Here is a 17,049-nt window from a genome sequence, read left to right as displayed (position 1 = left end):
TTGTTCCTGTTGTAAGGCCTTAGATTTGGAAAGCAAAGACAGCCAAATACTTTCAGCATGGAATAATCTGGTTTCACCTTAAATAATACTTCAATGGGAGAGACATTAGATAGAATAGAAGTAGGCATTCTATTAACCAAAAAGATTGTTGTCCTAAAGGCTTCATCCCAATATTTTAATGGTAAAGATGAGTGAGCTAACAATGTTAAACCACTCTCCACTATATGTCTATGTTTTCTTTCGGCAATTGCATTTTGCTCATGTGTATGAGGGCATGAAAGTCTATGTAAAATGCCATGAGTGTTTAAAAAATTTATGAACGAGCGGTACTCACCCCCCAAATCCGATTGTATAGATTTTATTGGGTAACCAAGTTGTAACTCTACTTGTGTTTTAAATTTGACAAACGTTGGAAATGCCTCATCTTTTGTTCTTAGTAAGTAAATCCAAGTGTGCCTAGAAAAGGTATCAACAAAACTAATGTAATATCTATAACCACTGGAGGATACAACAGGGGCGAGACCCCATAGATCCGTATGTATGAGTTGTAATGGAGTAGAATAGACAATGGTAGAGATAGGGAAGGGGAGTTTGTGATGTTTTCCAAGACAACAAGCGTTGTTACATAAATCTGAAGTATTTTTATTATGATAAGAGATGTTACATGAATTGAGGACAGATTTTACAATCTTAGCTGAAGGATGTCCTAGACGATGGTGCCATAGAAGAAACACATCAGAAAATACATCAAATGTACAAGTCAAACAAGTAATATCAGAAAGTGTGTGAAAATGAGACTGAGGTGTGGAGGCAGGGGATGGCTCAGTTTGTGAGGAATGAGAAAGAAGACTCAGCTGAGTTGGGTCAAACTGGTAGAGACCCTTGTGACGCCTCCCAACCAGTAAAATCTTCCTTGAAATTGGTTCCTTCACACAACAAAAACCAGAGTGAAACTCAAAGAAAAAATTGTTATCTTCAGCAAATTGACCCACAGCAAATTGACCCACACTAAGAATATTTTTAGTAATTTCAGGAACATAAAGAAGATTGTGAAGATAAAGAGGTTTAGAGTGAAAAGGAGTTTGAAAAGAAGATTGCCCAACATTTTTAATTTCCAAACCTGTACCATTACCCATGTGAATCTGCTCTTCACCAAAGTACTCCGATGTATGCATGAGATTAGTGTGATCTGGAGTCAAATGATGTGTAGTGCCTGAATCTGGGTACCAGCTGTTGTCCACGACAGTCTCTGGAGTAGCTAATATGGCTTGCATATCACCACTTCAGGAATTGGGAGAGAAAGACTGAAAAGATTCAGGACCATGGAAGGACTTGTCAAATCTGTGGAAACACTGCTTAACAGAATGTCCTTGTTTATGTCAAAGTTGGCACTGCTATTTCTGACCCCAAGACATATGTGAACCATGACCAACACTTGGAAAATGTCTAGAGGTGCCAAATAGAACAGGTGAAGCACCACGAGCAGGGTTTGATGGTCGGCCACTGCTAGTAGAAAATGAAGGTGTCGGAGGAGCATTATAGCTTTGGGGTGGGAAATTGCCTCTAAAATAGCCTCCACGAAAACCACCAGTAGGATAGGAACCCCTTGAGTTAGTGAACCTATTGTGAGAAGCAATATTAGCTTCAGCAGCAACAATGTCCAAATCTTTGGCCCCTTTGTCAATTCGAACCTCTTGAGCCATCAAAAGGGCCTCAATATCAGCGACATTGTAGGGATCTGTGAGAGTGTTGACATATGTGATAAAGACTTCATATTCTTTGGGTAAGCCATTAAAAATAGCTTCAATTTGATCTTGTTCAGAGGTCACATGGCCTATAGAAGCAAGGGTATCAAAAATAGTTTTGATTTTGAGTAGATATTCACTCAAAGAACCAATCATTTTGGTATTTCGAAGAAGAGTACGAAATTGACTTATCTTTGCACGATTTTGTGATGTGTAGTAGTCTGAAAGAGCTGACCAGATCTGAGCAGTAGAGTCTCTCCCAATCATGCGATTGTTCATCTTCTCAGACATAGACGAAAGAAGCCAAGAAATGAGCAAGCTATCTTGTTGCTCCCAATCTTGAAAGTCTAGGTTGAGGCGATTTGCTGTGCAATCTACTTCAGTCAAGAACTTCACCGGAATATTCGAATCATCAAGGTCTTTCTGTAATTGATTTCCTCTGATGGCATGAAAGACTTGATGTTTCCATGGGAGATAGTAGTGCTCATCCATTCGGATCGAAAGAGTGTGTGAAAAATGAACGGGACCTATTCGTGGAAGGGAAACCGTTGCAGAAGCAGCTTGGGGAGAAGGAGAACCACCATGAGTGGCATCAGAAGCTTGGGCCATTGATGATGAAGAAGAAGAAGAAGAAGAAGAAGGATTGAGGAGAACAACAAAGTTCAAAGAAATGGCACTGATACCATATTAAGTTTTCAGAGAAAGAAAAAATAGCTGGAAGTAATTCCTGTATATTGATCTTACTGCTCAAAAATGATCAGCACCTTTTATACAGAGGAGTTGAAAACTAACAGAGTTAACAAAGTTTTTAGTAACGATAAAACAGTAAAACAGAAAACAGATCAACAACTTTAACAAACTTAGAAATAACTAAGTAACTAACTCCTTAATAGTCCGAGACAAATTTATAGTGCGAGGCTGATAGCCAAAGAGTTAGCAGATGATATGACCAGAGCTGGTATAGAGTTGTTGGTGGGCCAGTTGGCCAATATTATGCTACAGTCTACCCTGTTAGAGAATCAAGGAGGGTCAATTGGGTGATCCACAGGTGATCAAGATTAGAGAGGATGTTTTAGCTGGAGTATCTAGAGATTATACAATGTCTGATTTGGGCTTGTTGAGATACAAGGGTCGGATATGTGTTCCGTTAGACACTGCTTTGAGACGGGAGATTCTGGATGAATCTCATACTACACCTTACTCTTTGGATCCAGGCACCACGAAGATGTATCAAGATGTAAGATTGCTATATTGGGGCCTGGGGTGAAGAAGGATGTAGTGGAGTATGTGGCTAAGTGCTTGACATGTCAACAGGTCAAGGCTGAGCATCAAAGGCCAGTAAGGTTATTGCAGCTTCTAGATATCCCATAGTGGAAATGGGAGGACATCACGATGGATTTCGTGGTGGGGTTACCCAGGGCTGTTTGTTAACATGATTCAGTATGGGTTATTGCGGATCGCTACACCAAGTCAGCTCACTTCTTACCAGTGAGGACTACGTATATTGATGGACCCTAAACGGGTATGTTTAAAATATTTATACTCGCAAGCGCACGAATCGTATTTATAGAATAGTTTTCGTGTAAGCACGAGATCGAACCCAAGGGAGTTGTCTAAAATCGAAAAGAGAAACTTATTTTAAACCAAAATTAATAAATTCTAACCTAGTTCCAAAGATTGATGATAATTTATAACAATAAAAATAAAATAAAAGATAATAATAAATAAATTAAAGACAATATATATAACATAAATTAATAATAGAAATGAAGATGGTAAAATAAGATTATTAAGGATTGGAATCCACAAAATATAAGTTCAATAATATTTATAAGTACATTAATTCCCAAGTTTTAGTGATAGTTAAAATAAATCAAACTATCATTTTCTAAATAGATTTATAACTTTAAGCACAAATTATTTCTAAAAAGATAAGATTTTTCTTCACTTTTCAAAATTATAATTTCAAAGCATTTAGTGTAAATCAATCTAATGAAATAACAAATAAATCAATTAACATTATTTATAAGGAAAAACATAATATTTTTGTTCTAAGCATGGATGTGTACAATTTAATGACACATCTTACACAAAGAATATCATGTTTTAGCACTAATGAAGAACAAAGTGTAAATATATGCTAACAATCCAAAATACATGATATTTAAGATGAAAGAAGATATTTGAAGAAGAAAATTCCATAAACTTTGTTGCACAAAATGGGAAATCAACATACAAAATAAATACTATCTAGTTACAAAATGTTTCATCATCACCTTAATAATCTTAAAAAGATTAGAAACACATAACTAGAATAACAAATACACACTAAAAATTACAAACATAAATAGGAAAATTTGGAGGAGAAACCTCCAAAATTTCCTCTAAAAATACATAGAAAATAATAAAAAGAAGAAGAAGAAGAAAATTGAGAGGTTTTGAATGTGTAGAAATTATGGTATAGTAACCTCTCCCCAAAAAATGACACCCTAAATGGTCTTCAAAACTCCCTATTTATAGCCAAAAATGAGGTATTAAAATAATCAATTCAAATTAATTAAATTGATTAAATTAATTTAATTAATTATAATATGGTAAATAGGGGTAAATTATAGGGTGTAATAATTATGTTTTGGGGTAAAATGTGTATAAAGTGAGGTAAAAAGTGGTATTTTTAAATAAAGAGAAGAGTACAAAAGCATTTTTGTTGGGCTCAATAAGTGGCATGCATGGGTTTGGTGGCTTTGGGGCTGCTTTATGTTGGCAGATGGCTGGGTGCATGCCCAGGCGTGGAGACGATTTGGTGTGGCAGGGGCTGGAGGATGGAGCAGCATGCAAATTGAAGAGGAATTTGGCTTGCACTGGGAAGGAGGCAACGCCTGGGAGGAGATGGGCATATGTGATTGGCATATGTGCATATGCTGGGAATTGGCAGCAATTGGGCCTTGGTGTGGGCCTTGGGCCTTGTGGCTGAAAGTTTTCAAGAATGCCAATAAAATACCACTTTTCTCTCATTATTCTTGTTTTTCAAGAGCAAAAATTCCATACAAAATAAATATAAAATAAATCATAATACAATATTTTCAATTATAAAATAAATCAATTTAATTCTTTGAAAATATTAATTATAACTTAATTATATTTTACATTTAAGTTCAATAATACAACATTTTTTTACCACTAACTTAACAATAATAATTCAAATAATTAACTACAACATTTTACAACAAAATAATTATAAAAACACACAAAAGTATATAAAATCATGATAAGACTAATAAATTCAAAATTACTTAAAAACTTAATAAATTATTTAAAAACTCAAGATTTAAGCAACAATTAGCACATAAAAAGTGGTAAAATAACTCTATTTTGTAAAGTTATCATATATAGTTGACCAGTACGCAGATCTCTATGTGAGAGAGATCGTGCGTCTCCATGGAGCATCGAGGTCGATTGTGTTAGATCAGGACCCCACTTTTACTTCCAAGTTCTGGGGGAGTTTACAGAAGGCCATGGGAACACAGTTGAAGTTTAATACTGTTTATCATCCTCAGACAGATGGACAATCTAAGAGAACGATTCATATATTAGAAGACATGCTGCGAGCATGTGTGCTGGACTTTGGTGGATCCTGGAGTAAGTATCTACCTTTGATAGAATTTTCCTACAACAACAATTATCAGTCTACCATTGGGGTGGCACCTTATGAGATGTTGTATCGTAGGAAATGCAGATCTCTCATTCATTGGAATGAGACAGGAGAAAGGAGATACTTGGGTCCTGAGGCAATTCAGAGGACCAGTGAGGCCATTGAGAAGATTGGAGCTCGGATTCTCTCTTCTCAAAGCAGATAGAAAAGTTATGCAAATCCTAAGCGCATGAATGTGGAGTTCCAAGTGGGAGACTATGTCTTCCTTAGAGTCTCGCCATGGAAAGGGGTGAGAAGATTTGGGAAGAATGGAAAGCTGAGCCCTAGATTTGTAGGTCCATTTGAGATCCTGGAGAGGATTAGTCAAGTGGCTTACAGGTTGGCCTTACCACCGAAATTTTCAGCCGTGCATAACGTATTTCATGTTTCAGCTCTTCGGAGGTATGTATTTGATGTGACCCATGTTTTGGGTTACGAAGATCTGGAGCTTGAGGCAAATCTCTCCTATGAGGAACAACCAGTCCAGATACTTGACAGAAAGGACAAGGCCCTCAGGAATAAGACGATATGTTTGGTTAAGGTATTATGGAGGAACAACAAGATCGAGGAAGCGACCTGGGAGCTGGAGTCAGATATGCAGAATCAGTATCCTGAGCTGTTCAGGTAAATTTCGAGGGCGAAACTTCTGTAAGGAGGGGATAGTTGTAATGTCCCAAAATCCCTAATGAGGTTTAATGGTTGGATCAGTAGGCCGGGAGGTCCATAATTGATCTATTATGCCATTAAATGATTATGTGCATGTTTATGTGAATTATATTATTATATGATGATAAATGCATGCATGTAGGTCCACATTTTGTTATAAGGGCATTTTGGTAATTTGGCCCGTTGAGGGCATAATTGTATATATTTCATGTATGTTGGTGAATTATTGATGAGGCAACATTATAATGTGGATTTGTTCGAGCTTTTCGGCATGAGATGATCTTTTAATACAAGTTAGCAATTTGGTCATAACGAGGTTAATTTCGGGACTCGGGGTGAGTCTCGGGGTAATTTGATGATTAGTGCATTACCAGGAATAAAAGGGTAATGGAACATGATTTATTGGTATTTGAGAATATTGAAAATAATGGGAATTGGAGGGCGTTAATTATGATTAACGGGATTATAGGCGAAAGGACAATTTTTCCCTTGGTGGCTGTTAAGGGTTTTATTTAAGCTTGGGGGTATTTATGTCTTTTGACCTAAGGATAGATATAAACCATTGAAGTTGTAGAAGGCTTAAGAAAACAATGTTTCTTTCTTTCTTCTCCCATTTATCTTTTCTCCACCTTTTCTCTTTGAATTTTTGAGCTCCATTTGAGGAATCAAGCTAGGGAGTTAAGCCTTGATGGTCTAGGGTTGTGTTCCACCATTGAAACTCTGGTTCTTGCTCTATTTTCCTTTTGGTTTTCAATTGGGATTTTGATTTGGATGGTGAGAATCCAAGGGAGTTTTTGGCAATGATTGATTGGGTTATGATGCCTAAGACTTGTAGAGTGGATATTTGGGTTCATTTGGGAGTTTGAATGAAGTATGGAATCAGGTTTTGAAGCTTGGAAATGGAGAAGTCGAAGGAGGGAAAAACTAGGGCAGATTAGCTTGGTTCTAGTGCTACAGCGCCCAAGGGAGGGTGCTATAGCGTTAGCCAGGGCAAAGTTTCCCATCTTGTAGCGCTAGGGGGCAGCGCTACAGCGCCCCCCTGTTTCTCCAGGTTCCTATTTTGGGCACTTTTGAGGGTTTTTGGCTCGGGGTTTCAATTCCTAAGGCTCGGGATCGAATCTACTAACCATTTGGGTACGATTCGAGGTCCCGGGAGTGAGGTTTAGGTCAAGAACCTTTTATTGCTCATTTTCATTGATGGAAGTTGTATTTGGTTATGAATAGGTGACCGCTAAGGAATCCAAATGATCGATAGTTCTCGAGGGTCGTTCTTGTATTATTATTTCTCGCTCGAACCAGAGGTAAGAAAACTGCACCCCATATGTGACATGCATGTTTATTAATGAAGCATGTTGAGTGTTTTAAATGTGGAAATTGATTGCATATCAAATGCTTAGCAATCTTGCTTATCTGTGAATGGCACTGACCTATGAGTCAGGAATCAGCAATGGTGTCAATATTGACTACGAAGCTGTGACTTATTAGTCAAGTTCGGCAGAAGTACTGAGCACTGGTCGTATGGTATTGACTTATGAGTCAAGAACGGTATTAGCGTGTTTAATGCAAGCCAAAAATATTAGATCTAATCGACATAAGCATTATCGTCATAAGCATGAAATGTGATAACTCTACAAAATAGAGTTATTTTACCATATTTTATATGCTAATTGTTGCTTAGTACTTGAGTTTTTAAGTAATTTTGAATTTATTAATCTTATCATGATTTTATATATTTTTGTGTGTTTTTATAGATATTTTATTGTAAAAATTGTTAGTTTAATTACTTGAAATTAGTGGTGTTAAATTAAAAATAAAAGATGCAGTTTTGAGCTTAAATGTTTAAATAAATTAAGTTTTAATTAATATTTTCATGGAAGTTATATAGTATATTTTATTAAGAGAAAATATTTAATTTTAATTTAATTTATGATTATTTTGTAGGAAACAATGTTGTATTTTGGTACTTTGGAAAGAAGATGAAAGACAAGAATTAAAAAATAAAGAAAAGGTGGCATTTCTGAAAAACCAAGCCTAGCCATTTCAAACAGGCCCAACCCGTTTCTCCTCCAGTCAGCACCAGCTGCCACCTCCAGCAAGCCATCGGGCCCAGAACCAGGCCCACGCCTTCTCAAGCTCCCAGCCGCCTGCTGCATTCCCCAGAACCAATCCAAAAAACTCAGCTTTTCTCCACACCAGGCCCAGCGAAGCCCCACGCACCCTTCGGCCCAAGCTCCAAGGCCCGCCTGCTTCATCTCAGCTGGCCCATGCCTGGCCCCAAGTCCAGCCACCTTTCTCAGTTGCTTTTTCCCCTTTTTGAGCCCAACAAATCATTTTGTCCCCTTATGTCCAAAAATACTATTTTTTATCCAAACTTTTCTACACATTTTACCCCTAAACATCATCATTACACCCTATAATTTACCCCTATTTTCCATTTTATTATTAATTTAATCAATTTAATTAATTTAAATTGATTATTTTAATACTCTCATTTTGGCTATAAATAGGGAATTTTCAAAACCATTTGGGAGTGCTTAGTTTAGGAGAGGTTTTACACTACAATTTCTACACTTTCAAGACCCTCCATTCTCTTAATCTTTTTGGTCATTTTTCTATGAAATTTTAGAGGAAAATTTTGGGGGTTTCTCCTCCAAATTTTCCTATTTATGTTTGTAATTTCTATTCTAATTATGAGTTTCTAATCTTTTTAAGATTATTAAGGTGCTGATGAAACAATATGTAACTAGATAGCGTTTATTTTGTATGTTGATTTCCCATTTTGTGCAATAAAATTTATGGATTTTCTTCTTCAAATATTTTCTTTCATCTTAAATATCTTGTATCTTTGATTGTTAGAACATATTTACACTTTGTTCTTCATTAGTGCAAAAAAAACATAATATTCTTTGTGTAAGATGTGTCATTAAATTGTACACATCCAATGTTTAGAACAAAAATATTATGTTTTGCCTTATAAATAATGTTATTTGATTTTTTGTTGTTTCATTAGGGTTGATTCACATTAAATACTTTGAAATTATACTTTTAGAAAAGTGAAGAAAAATCATATCTTTTTAGAAGTAATTTGTGCTTAAAATTATAAATCTATTTGGAAAATTATAGTTTGATTTATTTTAACTATCACTAAAACTTGGGAATCAATGTACTTATAAATATTATTGAACTTATATTTTGTGGATTCTAATACCTTAATAATCTTCTTTCACCATATTGATTTCTACCATTAATTTATTTTTATATATTGCCTTTAATTTCTTTATTATTCTCTTTTATTTTATTTTCATTATACAAAAATCTCATCAATCTTTGGAGCTAGGTTAAAATTTATTGATTTTGGCTTAAAATAGTTTTCTTTCTTATTTTAGACAACTCCTTTGGGTTCGATCTCGTGCTTACACGAACACTATATTTCATATACGATTCATGCGCTTGCGAGTTATAAATATTTAAAACATACCCGTTTTAGGTTCGATGAACACAAAAGCGCTTGTCTAGTCTAATGCTAGTTACTTAGAGTCAGGGCCAGAAGGCCCAGGTGACTGCATCGTCACATGGCTAAGGGTGCGGAGCCCAAGTTAGTGACTCACTCATCAGTCACTCATCTGATTCAAGTTTGTGACTCCATAGTCACTCATCTGGTTTAAGTTTGTGACTTACTCATCAATCACCATCTGATTAGGGCTACACGCCCCAGCATGATTATTAGAATCTCGATACCATCTCATTAGGGCTACACGCCCCAGCATGATTATTAGAATCTCAATATTATCTGATTAGGGCTACAAGCCCCAGCATGGTTACTAGAATCTTGAAGTGATATTCACTTATCTGTTTTGGGCTATAAGCCCAGTATGATTATCATAATCATCATTTGATATTGTATACATGTAGTAATGAATTTTCTTGTTGAGCCTTGGCTCACGAGTGCTATGTGGTGCAGGTAAAGGGAAAGAAAAGCTCACCCAGCCTTGAGTGGAGAGCTTAGGAGGTGATATGTACATATGCAGCCGCTTGACCACCACGGCCAATGTGTTTCTCAGAACAACTAGGGGTTAACCCTAATTTTGCCGCTTAGGATGGCAGGTTGTAACTTTTACACTGTAATGACAATTTTAGGTTGTAAATAACTTGTAAGCGCTTTTATGGGCCCATGCACAGTTTTATGTTTTAAATAAAATATATCATTTCCTTTTGATCGAGATTTTCACCTTAGCCTATTAATAACACCTAGATGCACGTTTATAACCAAATGACTAGATTAGGGAGTTAAGCACGGTTCAAAGTTCACAGTAATAGTCTTGGAGTAACCAGGGTGTTACATATAGATTGAACATATACGAAGAAAGGACCGAATATTGTATACCTTCAGCCATTGCAATTGATAATCTCGATCTAACTTTAGATCTACAAAAGAAAACAAGCAGAATTTAGAACAAGTACACAGGCTCAAATTTAATTTACCACCCTTAACAATAGGAGCAACACTTGATGAACAATCTTTCATCCTAAATCTCTCTAAAAAATTTTAATGTAGGTTTCTTGAGATAGACCTAAGATACCTTTGAATCTATCTCGAATGATCTTAATGCCAATGACATAAGACACATCACCCATATCCTTCATCTCAAAGTTCTTTGAGAAAAATTGCTTCACCTCATGTAGCATGCCCTTATCATTGGTTGCAAGAAGAATATTGTCCACATATAAAACAAGAAAACAATCTTACTCCCACTGACCTTTTGGTATATAAATTGATCCATGACATTCTCTTCAAATCCAAAAGAAGAGATGACATCATGGAATTTTAAATACCATTGGCGGGACGCTTATTTTAAACCATAGATGGACTTCTTAAGCTTGCACAACAAATGCTCACCATCACTAGAGGAGAATCCTTCTGGTTGTTTCATGTATACCTCCTCCTCTAGGTCACCATTTAGGAAGGCAGTTTTCACATCCATCTGTTGCAGCTCTAAATCGAAATGAGCAACTAATGCCAGGATAACTCTGAGGGAATCTTTCTTAGATACTAGAGAAAAGGTCTCCATGTAGTCAATTCCTTCTTTTTGAGTGAATCCCTTAGCAACGAGTCTCGCTTTGTGTCTCTCAATGTTGCCTAATGAGTCTTTCTTTGTTTTGAAGACCCATTTACATCCAATAACCCTCGCCCCATTAGGCAACTCAACAAGATCCCAGACTCTGTTGCTCTTCATAGAATTCATTTCTTCATTCATGGTATTGTGCCACAATTCTGATTCTTTGCTATTCATTGCTTGCAAAAACGTATTTGGATCATTTTCGGCTCCAATATTGTAGTCAGATTCTTGCAAATACACAACGTAGTCACTAGGTATCACCGATTTTATTGTCCTAGTGGATCTTCTAAGGCTACACTAGCAGGCTCTTGGGGAGCAGGTGGTTCAGCTTGTTGTTCAACAATTATAGGCAACTCTTGAACAACTTGATCCATTTGAACTTCATCATTGACTTATGGATCTTCAACAATTGGTTGTGGTAGTTCAACATCCATTTGGACTGCAGTGGTGTTATCAACCACAATCAATCTTGCTCTTAAGGTGGAGGGTTTTGAAGGATCTTTCGCAGAACCTAAGTCCTTGGATTGATCACTCCCACTAATCAAGGCATTTTCAAGAAATTTTGCATTCCTTGATTCCACAATCCTAGTGCTATGAGATGGACAATAAAACCTGCTAGACCTTTCAGCGTATCCAATAAAGTATCCACTTATGGTCCTTGGGTCCAGTTTCTTTTCTTGTGGATTGTATACCCTAACTTCAGATGGGCATCCCCAAATGCGTACATGTTGCAAACTTGTTTTCCAACCTTTTCATAATTCAAAAGGAGTTTTTGAGACTGCCTTGGTTGGAACTCGGTTTAATATGTACACGGATGTCTTTAGAGCTTCAGTCCACAAGGATTTAGGAAGTTTAGGGTTGCTTCTATGCATACTCCGCACCATGTCCATCAATGTTCGGTTTCTCCTTTCTGCAACACCATTTTGCTCGGGTGTACTAGACATGGTATATTGGGAAGCAATCCCATTTTCTTGAAAAAACTTTGCAAAAAGGCCAGGTGATTGTCCATCATTAGTGTATCTACCACAATATTCTCCACCTCTATCTGATCTCACTATCTTAATTTGCTTGTTGCATTGTTTTTCTACTTCAGCTTTAAATATCTTAAAGACATCTAACGCTTCGCTTTTGTTACGAAGTAAGTAATTATACATGTAGCGTGAGTAATCATCTATGAAGGAGATGAAGTATTTCTGACCATATGAATCCATGTCTGGACTACATATATCAGTATATATGATTTCTAATAGGTCGGAACTCCTATGGACACCACTTTTCTTAGATTTGGAGGTATGCTTTCTCTTAATGCAACCCACACAAGTATCAAAATCAGTAAAATCTAAGGTATTGAGTACCCCATCTTTCACTAACCTTCTAATTCTATCAATGGAGATATGTCCCAATCTCCGGTGCCATAATGTAGATGAATTCTCATTCATAACACATCTTTTATTGCCAGTATGAACGTGCACAATATTATAAGCAGTATTGTTTTGTAAATTAAGGCAATAAAGACCATCAGACAAAATACAATTTCCAACACATTTAGATTTATTATATAAATTGAAAGATTTGTCTGAAAATATAAATGAAAAACCAAAAGGTACTAGTCTTGAAACTGAAATCAAGCTTCTAGAGAAACTTGGTACATAAAAGCTCTTTTCTAATTTTAAAATAAAATTGCAACTTAAAACTAAATGGCACGTTCCAATAGCCTCCACATGTGAGCCCATCTTGTTTCTGGATAAGATGCTTTGCTCACTTCCCACTGGCTTCCTTAGGTTTTGTAAACCCTGCAAGGAATTTGAAATGTGAATTGTTGATCCAGAATCAATCCACCATGTGTTAATATTAACATTAGCCATATTAGATTCATAACATACAAATGAAATTGGATTACCTTTGTTGTCCATCCATTTCTTGAACTTGGTGCATTCCTTTTTCGCATGTCCCTTCTTTTTGTAGAAAAAACATTTGATGAAATCCTTCTTTATTTCGCCTCGGGGAGGCACTTTATTTTTCCCATTGTCCTTCTTGGATGGTTTGCGTTTCTTTCCTTGGGTGGCCATGTGAGCGCTTTTACCTTGTTCTTGTAGGAGCCTTGCTTCTTCTTAAGCACACATGGCTATCAATTCATTGATACTCCATTTGTCCTTATGTGTGTTGTAGGAAATTTTGAAAGGCTTGTATTGAGGTGGAAGATTGCTAAGGATGTAGTGGACTAGGGAGGTTTCAGGAATGACTACATCGAGCTTCTTTAGTTGAGCAGAAATGTCCCTCATCTTTGAGATATGTTCTCTAACTCCTTTGACACCAGTGAGCTTTATGGATGAGAACTCGTGGATGAGGTTGTTGTAAAGTGGTTTGTCTGAAGTATCGAACTGCTCATCGATCAGTTTGATCAAGTCTTTGACTTTCTCAAGTTGCTCCACCAATCCACGCATTCCCAGAGGGATCTTGGACATAATGAACATGATGCTGAGGCGATTGGATCGCTCCCATTTTTCATATAGTGCGATCTCGACATGTCGTTTTCCCCGTTATGTAGTCGTATGACCCTTCAAACGGCGAGTCATTTTGCGTGCTATGTCGTTTCCCCTGCAGTGTGTCGTAGTACTCGTCCAAACAACGAGTCGTTTCTTCAGCCATGACCAAAAACGTCATGTTGTTTTGGTCATCTTCTTCAGTCAACCAGGTCATTTTGACCCGTTTTTCTGCAAACGGGTCACGCGACCCGAATTAAAATCCGGTCGAAAAAGAGCCATTTTGATGTCGAAATTCCAATATGTTTGCCCAGAACACACCAAAAACAGTGTTTAAAGAGATTCATAGAATTTGTTTGCTTAAAAAACAACAAAAAATCGATCATTAATATCAAAAATAAAATTTGACTATATCCAAGTTCCTAAGGTTTCAAAAGTTGTTTTGAGTTTCAAAACTTGTTATTGATACTTCAAAACATTAGAAAATATAAACTTAAGACTTCTTAATACCCAAATAGATCGAAAAAACATATTTGAATAAAAAAGCAAAATTTTCAACTTGAGGCCATGAACATGTATGCATATGATCATTGATTTGTTTTTAAACTAGTTTCTCAAATAACAAATTATTAGAAACACTCACCAAAAGATTTCTAATTCAACTAAAATTAAGAAACAAATTTGAAAACAAAACAATGACAATATGTATATACGTTTATGGTCTCAAGATGAAAAAATTTAGACCCATTTTTCCCTATCGGATTTCTTATTTCCAAAGACTTCAAAGATGTGAAATTTTTACAAATTTCAGTTAAATTTTAAAAATTAAAATAAAAAAACGTGAACTTAATTTTAGCTGATTGGTTTGTGTTGAAAAAGGGTTACAAAAAATGTTTAGCTAATTTTTTCGTAATTGCCGTTTTCTAGTAAAACCATTGTTATTTTAATTGATGCCAGATTGTGGTTGTCGTTTTTGAGGTGGAGAAAACTAGATTTTTAAGTTAGTTTTTATTTCAATACAAAACTGAACAAAGCTACGGCCACTTTTTCTTTAGCATCATGCCCCTATATATATTGAGATCATAAATATATATGTTTTTGGTTATTCCTATTAATGTTGGTTTGTATACTGATGTCGTTTCTACTTAGTTGTCTGGTTTATGTAAAAAAAAATTCGGACTAATTTTATGTAAGTATTTAATTTGTCAAGAAAAAAAATGGGAATTGTGTAAGTATTTTCTATTTGTGAAAAAGGAAGAAAAAAATAATTGATAGTAGATTGCAGTGGCATAAAAAGAACAGCCGTTGTCGTTCTTCCAAGCGATGTCCTTTTAAATATCATGGCATAATGTACTAACCCATTGCCAATTGCCAATTGCCAATTGGCACGGGCACACATGGAGGTTTTAATCGGTTATATAAGTATAATCCAACCGCAATGGTTAAGATGATCTTTCTTTTGCATTAGATTATGATTGACCGGTTGTCATCAAACTCCACTCCCCATAACCGTCAATAACCGCCAACTTAACTTCAAAATTCAAAATTTTGGCAATACCCCCTTCACATTTTACACGTATAAATGTAAATAATCCTACTCAAAATCATTTCTAGCACTGCATCTGCTTAATTTTATTCTTTTTTTTTTCTTTTTACATACAATCCAATATGGATACACCCGAAGGAATCGGAATCAAAATGTACAACGCAGCCCCACAAAACGACATCGAATCCGCAGTACCCTACTCCACCGACCCCGAGCAGCCGCCGTCGTCTTCGGCGGCTGGGCCTGGTGGTCCCGGACAAGGGCGGAAGCGACGCGCCGTCGCGAAGGGCGTGCAGAAGACGCTATCGAAAACATCCATGCTGGCAAACTTCCTCCCCACTGGGACGCTGCTGACTTTCGAGATGGTGCTGCCATCCATCTACGGAAGCGGCGAGTGCTCCCCAGTCTCCACCACCATGATGCACGTCCTCTTGGGGCTCTGCTCTCTGTCGTGCTTCTTCTTCCACTTCACCGACAGCTTTCGAGGGCCCGATGGGAAGGTGTACTATGGCTTCGTGACGACGAAGGGACTGGCTGTGTTCAAGCCGGGTCTGGACGTTGAAGTCCCCAAGGAGGAGAGGTACAAGTTGGGAGTGACCGACTTTGTTCATGCCCTGATGTCGGTGATGGTGTTCACGGCAATCGCCTTTTCGGATCACCGGATCACGGATTGTCTGTTCCCCGGACACGAGAAGGCCATGGATGAGGTTATGGAGAGCTTTCCATTGATGGTGGGGATCGTTTGCAGTGGTTTGTTTCTTGTGTTTCCTAATACTCGTTATGGCATTGGGTGCATGGCTACTTGACCAGGGTGCCGCCGGTACTAATCATACTAGTCTTTCAAAGTTTCGAATAAATTTTAGTGTCATACATGAAATTTTAATTAGCTAGCTAGTCTCTTATATTATATAAATGTAGTACCACTAGTAGTAATTGGGTTAATTTATTGATTATATATATGATGAATTGTTCCACGGTTGAATATTTTATTCTGTGTTTGTAGATTTTATATTTATGAACACATATTGTTGTTTAAATGGTGGATAGAATTTGTGGTTGGTTAGTATATTATACCTTAATTTATTTCATGTTGATTTTAATAATTGTTTTGTTGATTGTTAACTTTACCCCATTCCATGTCGTTAGTTTCTTTTCTTTTTCCTTTAAGGATTGGTACTTGTTAGACGATTTTTAATTGTTATTGGGAAAAGTGTATATATTAATGTTCGTATACTTTGATTGTATTATATTGAAAAGCTTTATAAGGAAAAAGAGAGAATGTTGTTGTAATTCTCTTTCTTTTTTTCTTCTTTTATTTTTTAACTTTTAACTTAACATGTGGAAGTTCCGAAGACTACTCAAAAAAAAAAAAATGAACTTTTTCTTTTTTGAAGTTTAGGTTCTAATCCAATCAGTTAGCAAATTAAGATGTAGCTTCTTTTAATGACAACGTCATGTCGTCTTCATGTACCTGCAATGAAGTAAAATGTTTTTATGTATGAAAAACGATTTGTCGTTTCATTACAATGAAAAATTACGTAATAAAGTCATTATACGTATAAGTACATAATATGTAAATATAAATCAACAATAATATTATACATTCTGATATTTTTAATTAATTTGGTCAACCGAGTGAAGTAGCAAGGAAATTGTGGAAAATTAATTCCAACCATTAAAGAAGAAATTAATACAGTACGCCTGTGTTGGATTAGGACAAATATATTCTTGCCTTGACGTCAACGCACGCGTTGGCTTCATGGATGACTTATAAAGCTGATGAGGAAATTTTGTCAAGATT

General features: G+C 36.3%; 1 protein-coding gene across 1 annotated transcript; it reads left to right on the top strand.

Moving 5' to 3' along the window:
• Positions 1 to 15,363: 15,363 nt before the first annotated feature.
• LOC133816084 (protein DMP9-like) lies at positions 15,364 to 16,509 on the top strand. Its single transcript, XM_062248767.1, has one exon. The coding sequence runs from the start codon at positions 15,371 to 15,373 to the stop codon at positions 16,052 to 16,054; it is 684 nt and encodes a 227-aa protein (XP_062104751.1). The 5' UTR covers positions 15,364 to 15,370; the 3' UTR covers positions 16,055 to 16,509.
• Positions 16,510 to 17,049: the final 540 nt, after the last annotated feature.

The sequence above is a fragment of the Humulus lupulus genome, chromosome 2 (assembly GCF_963169125.1).
Source record: "Humulus lupulus chromosome 2, drHumLupu1.1, whole genome shotgun sequence".
Classification (NCBI taxonomy): Eukaryota; Viridiplantae; Streptophyta; class Magnoliopsida; order Rosales; family Cannabaceae; genus Humulus; species Humulus lupulus.
This window is presented reverse-complemented; position numbering and strand designations above follow the sequence as displayed.

Excerpts from the sequence above, each read along its gene's own strand:
- LOC133816084 (XM_062248767.1), top strand. The coding sequence starts at position 15,371 with ATGGATACACCCGAAGGAATCGGAATCAAAATGTACAACGCAGCCCCA.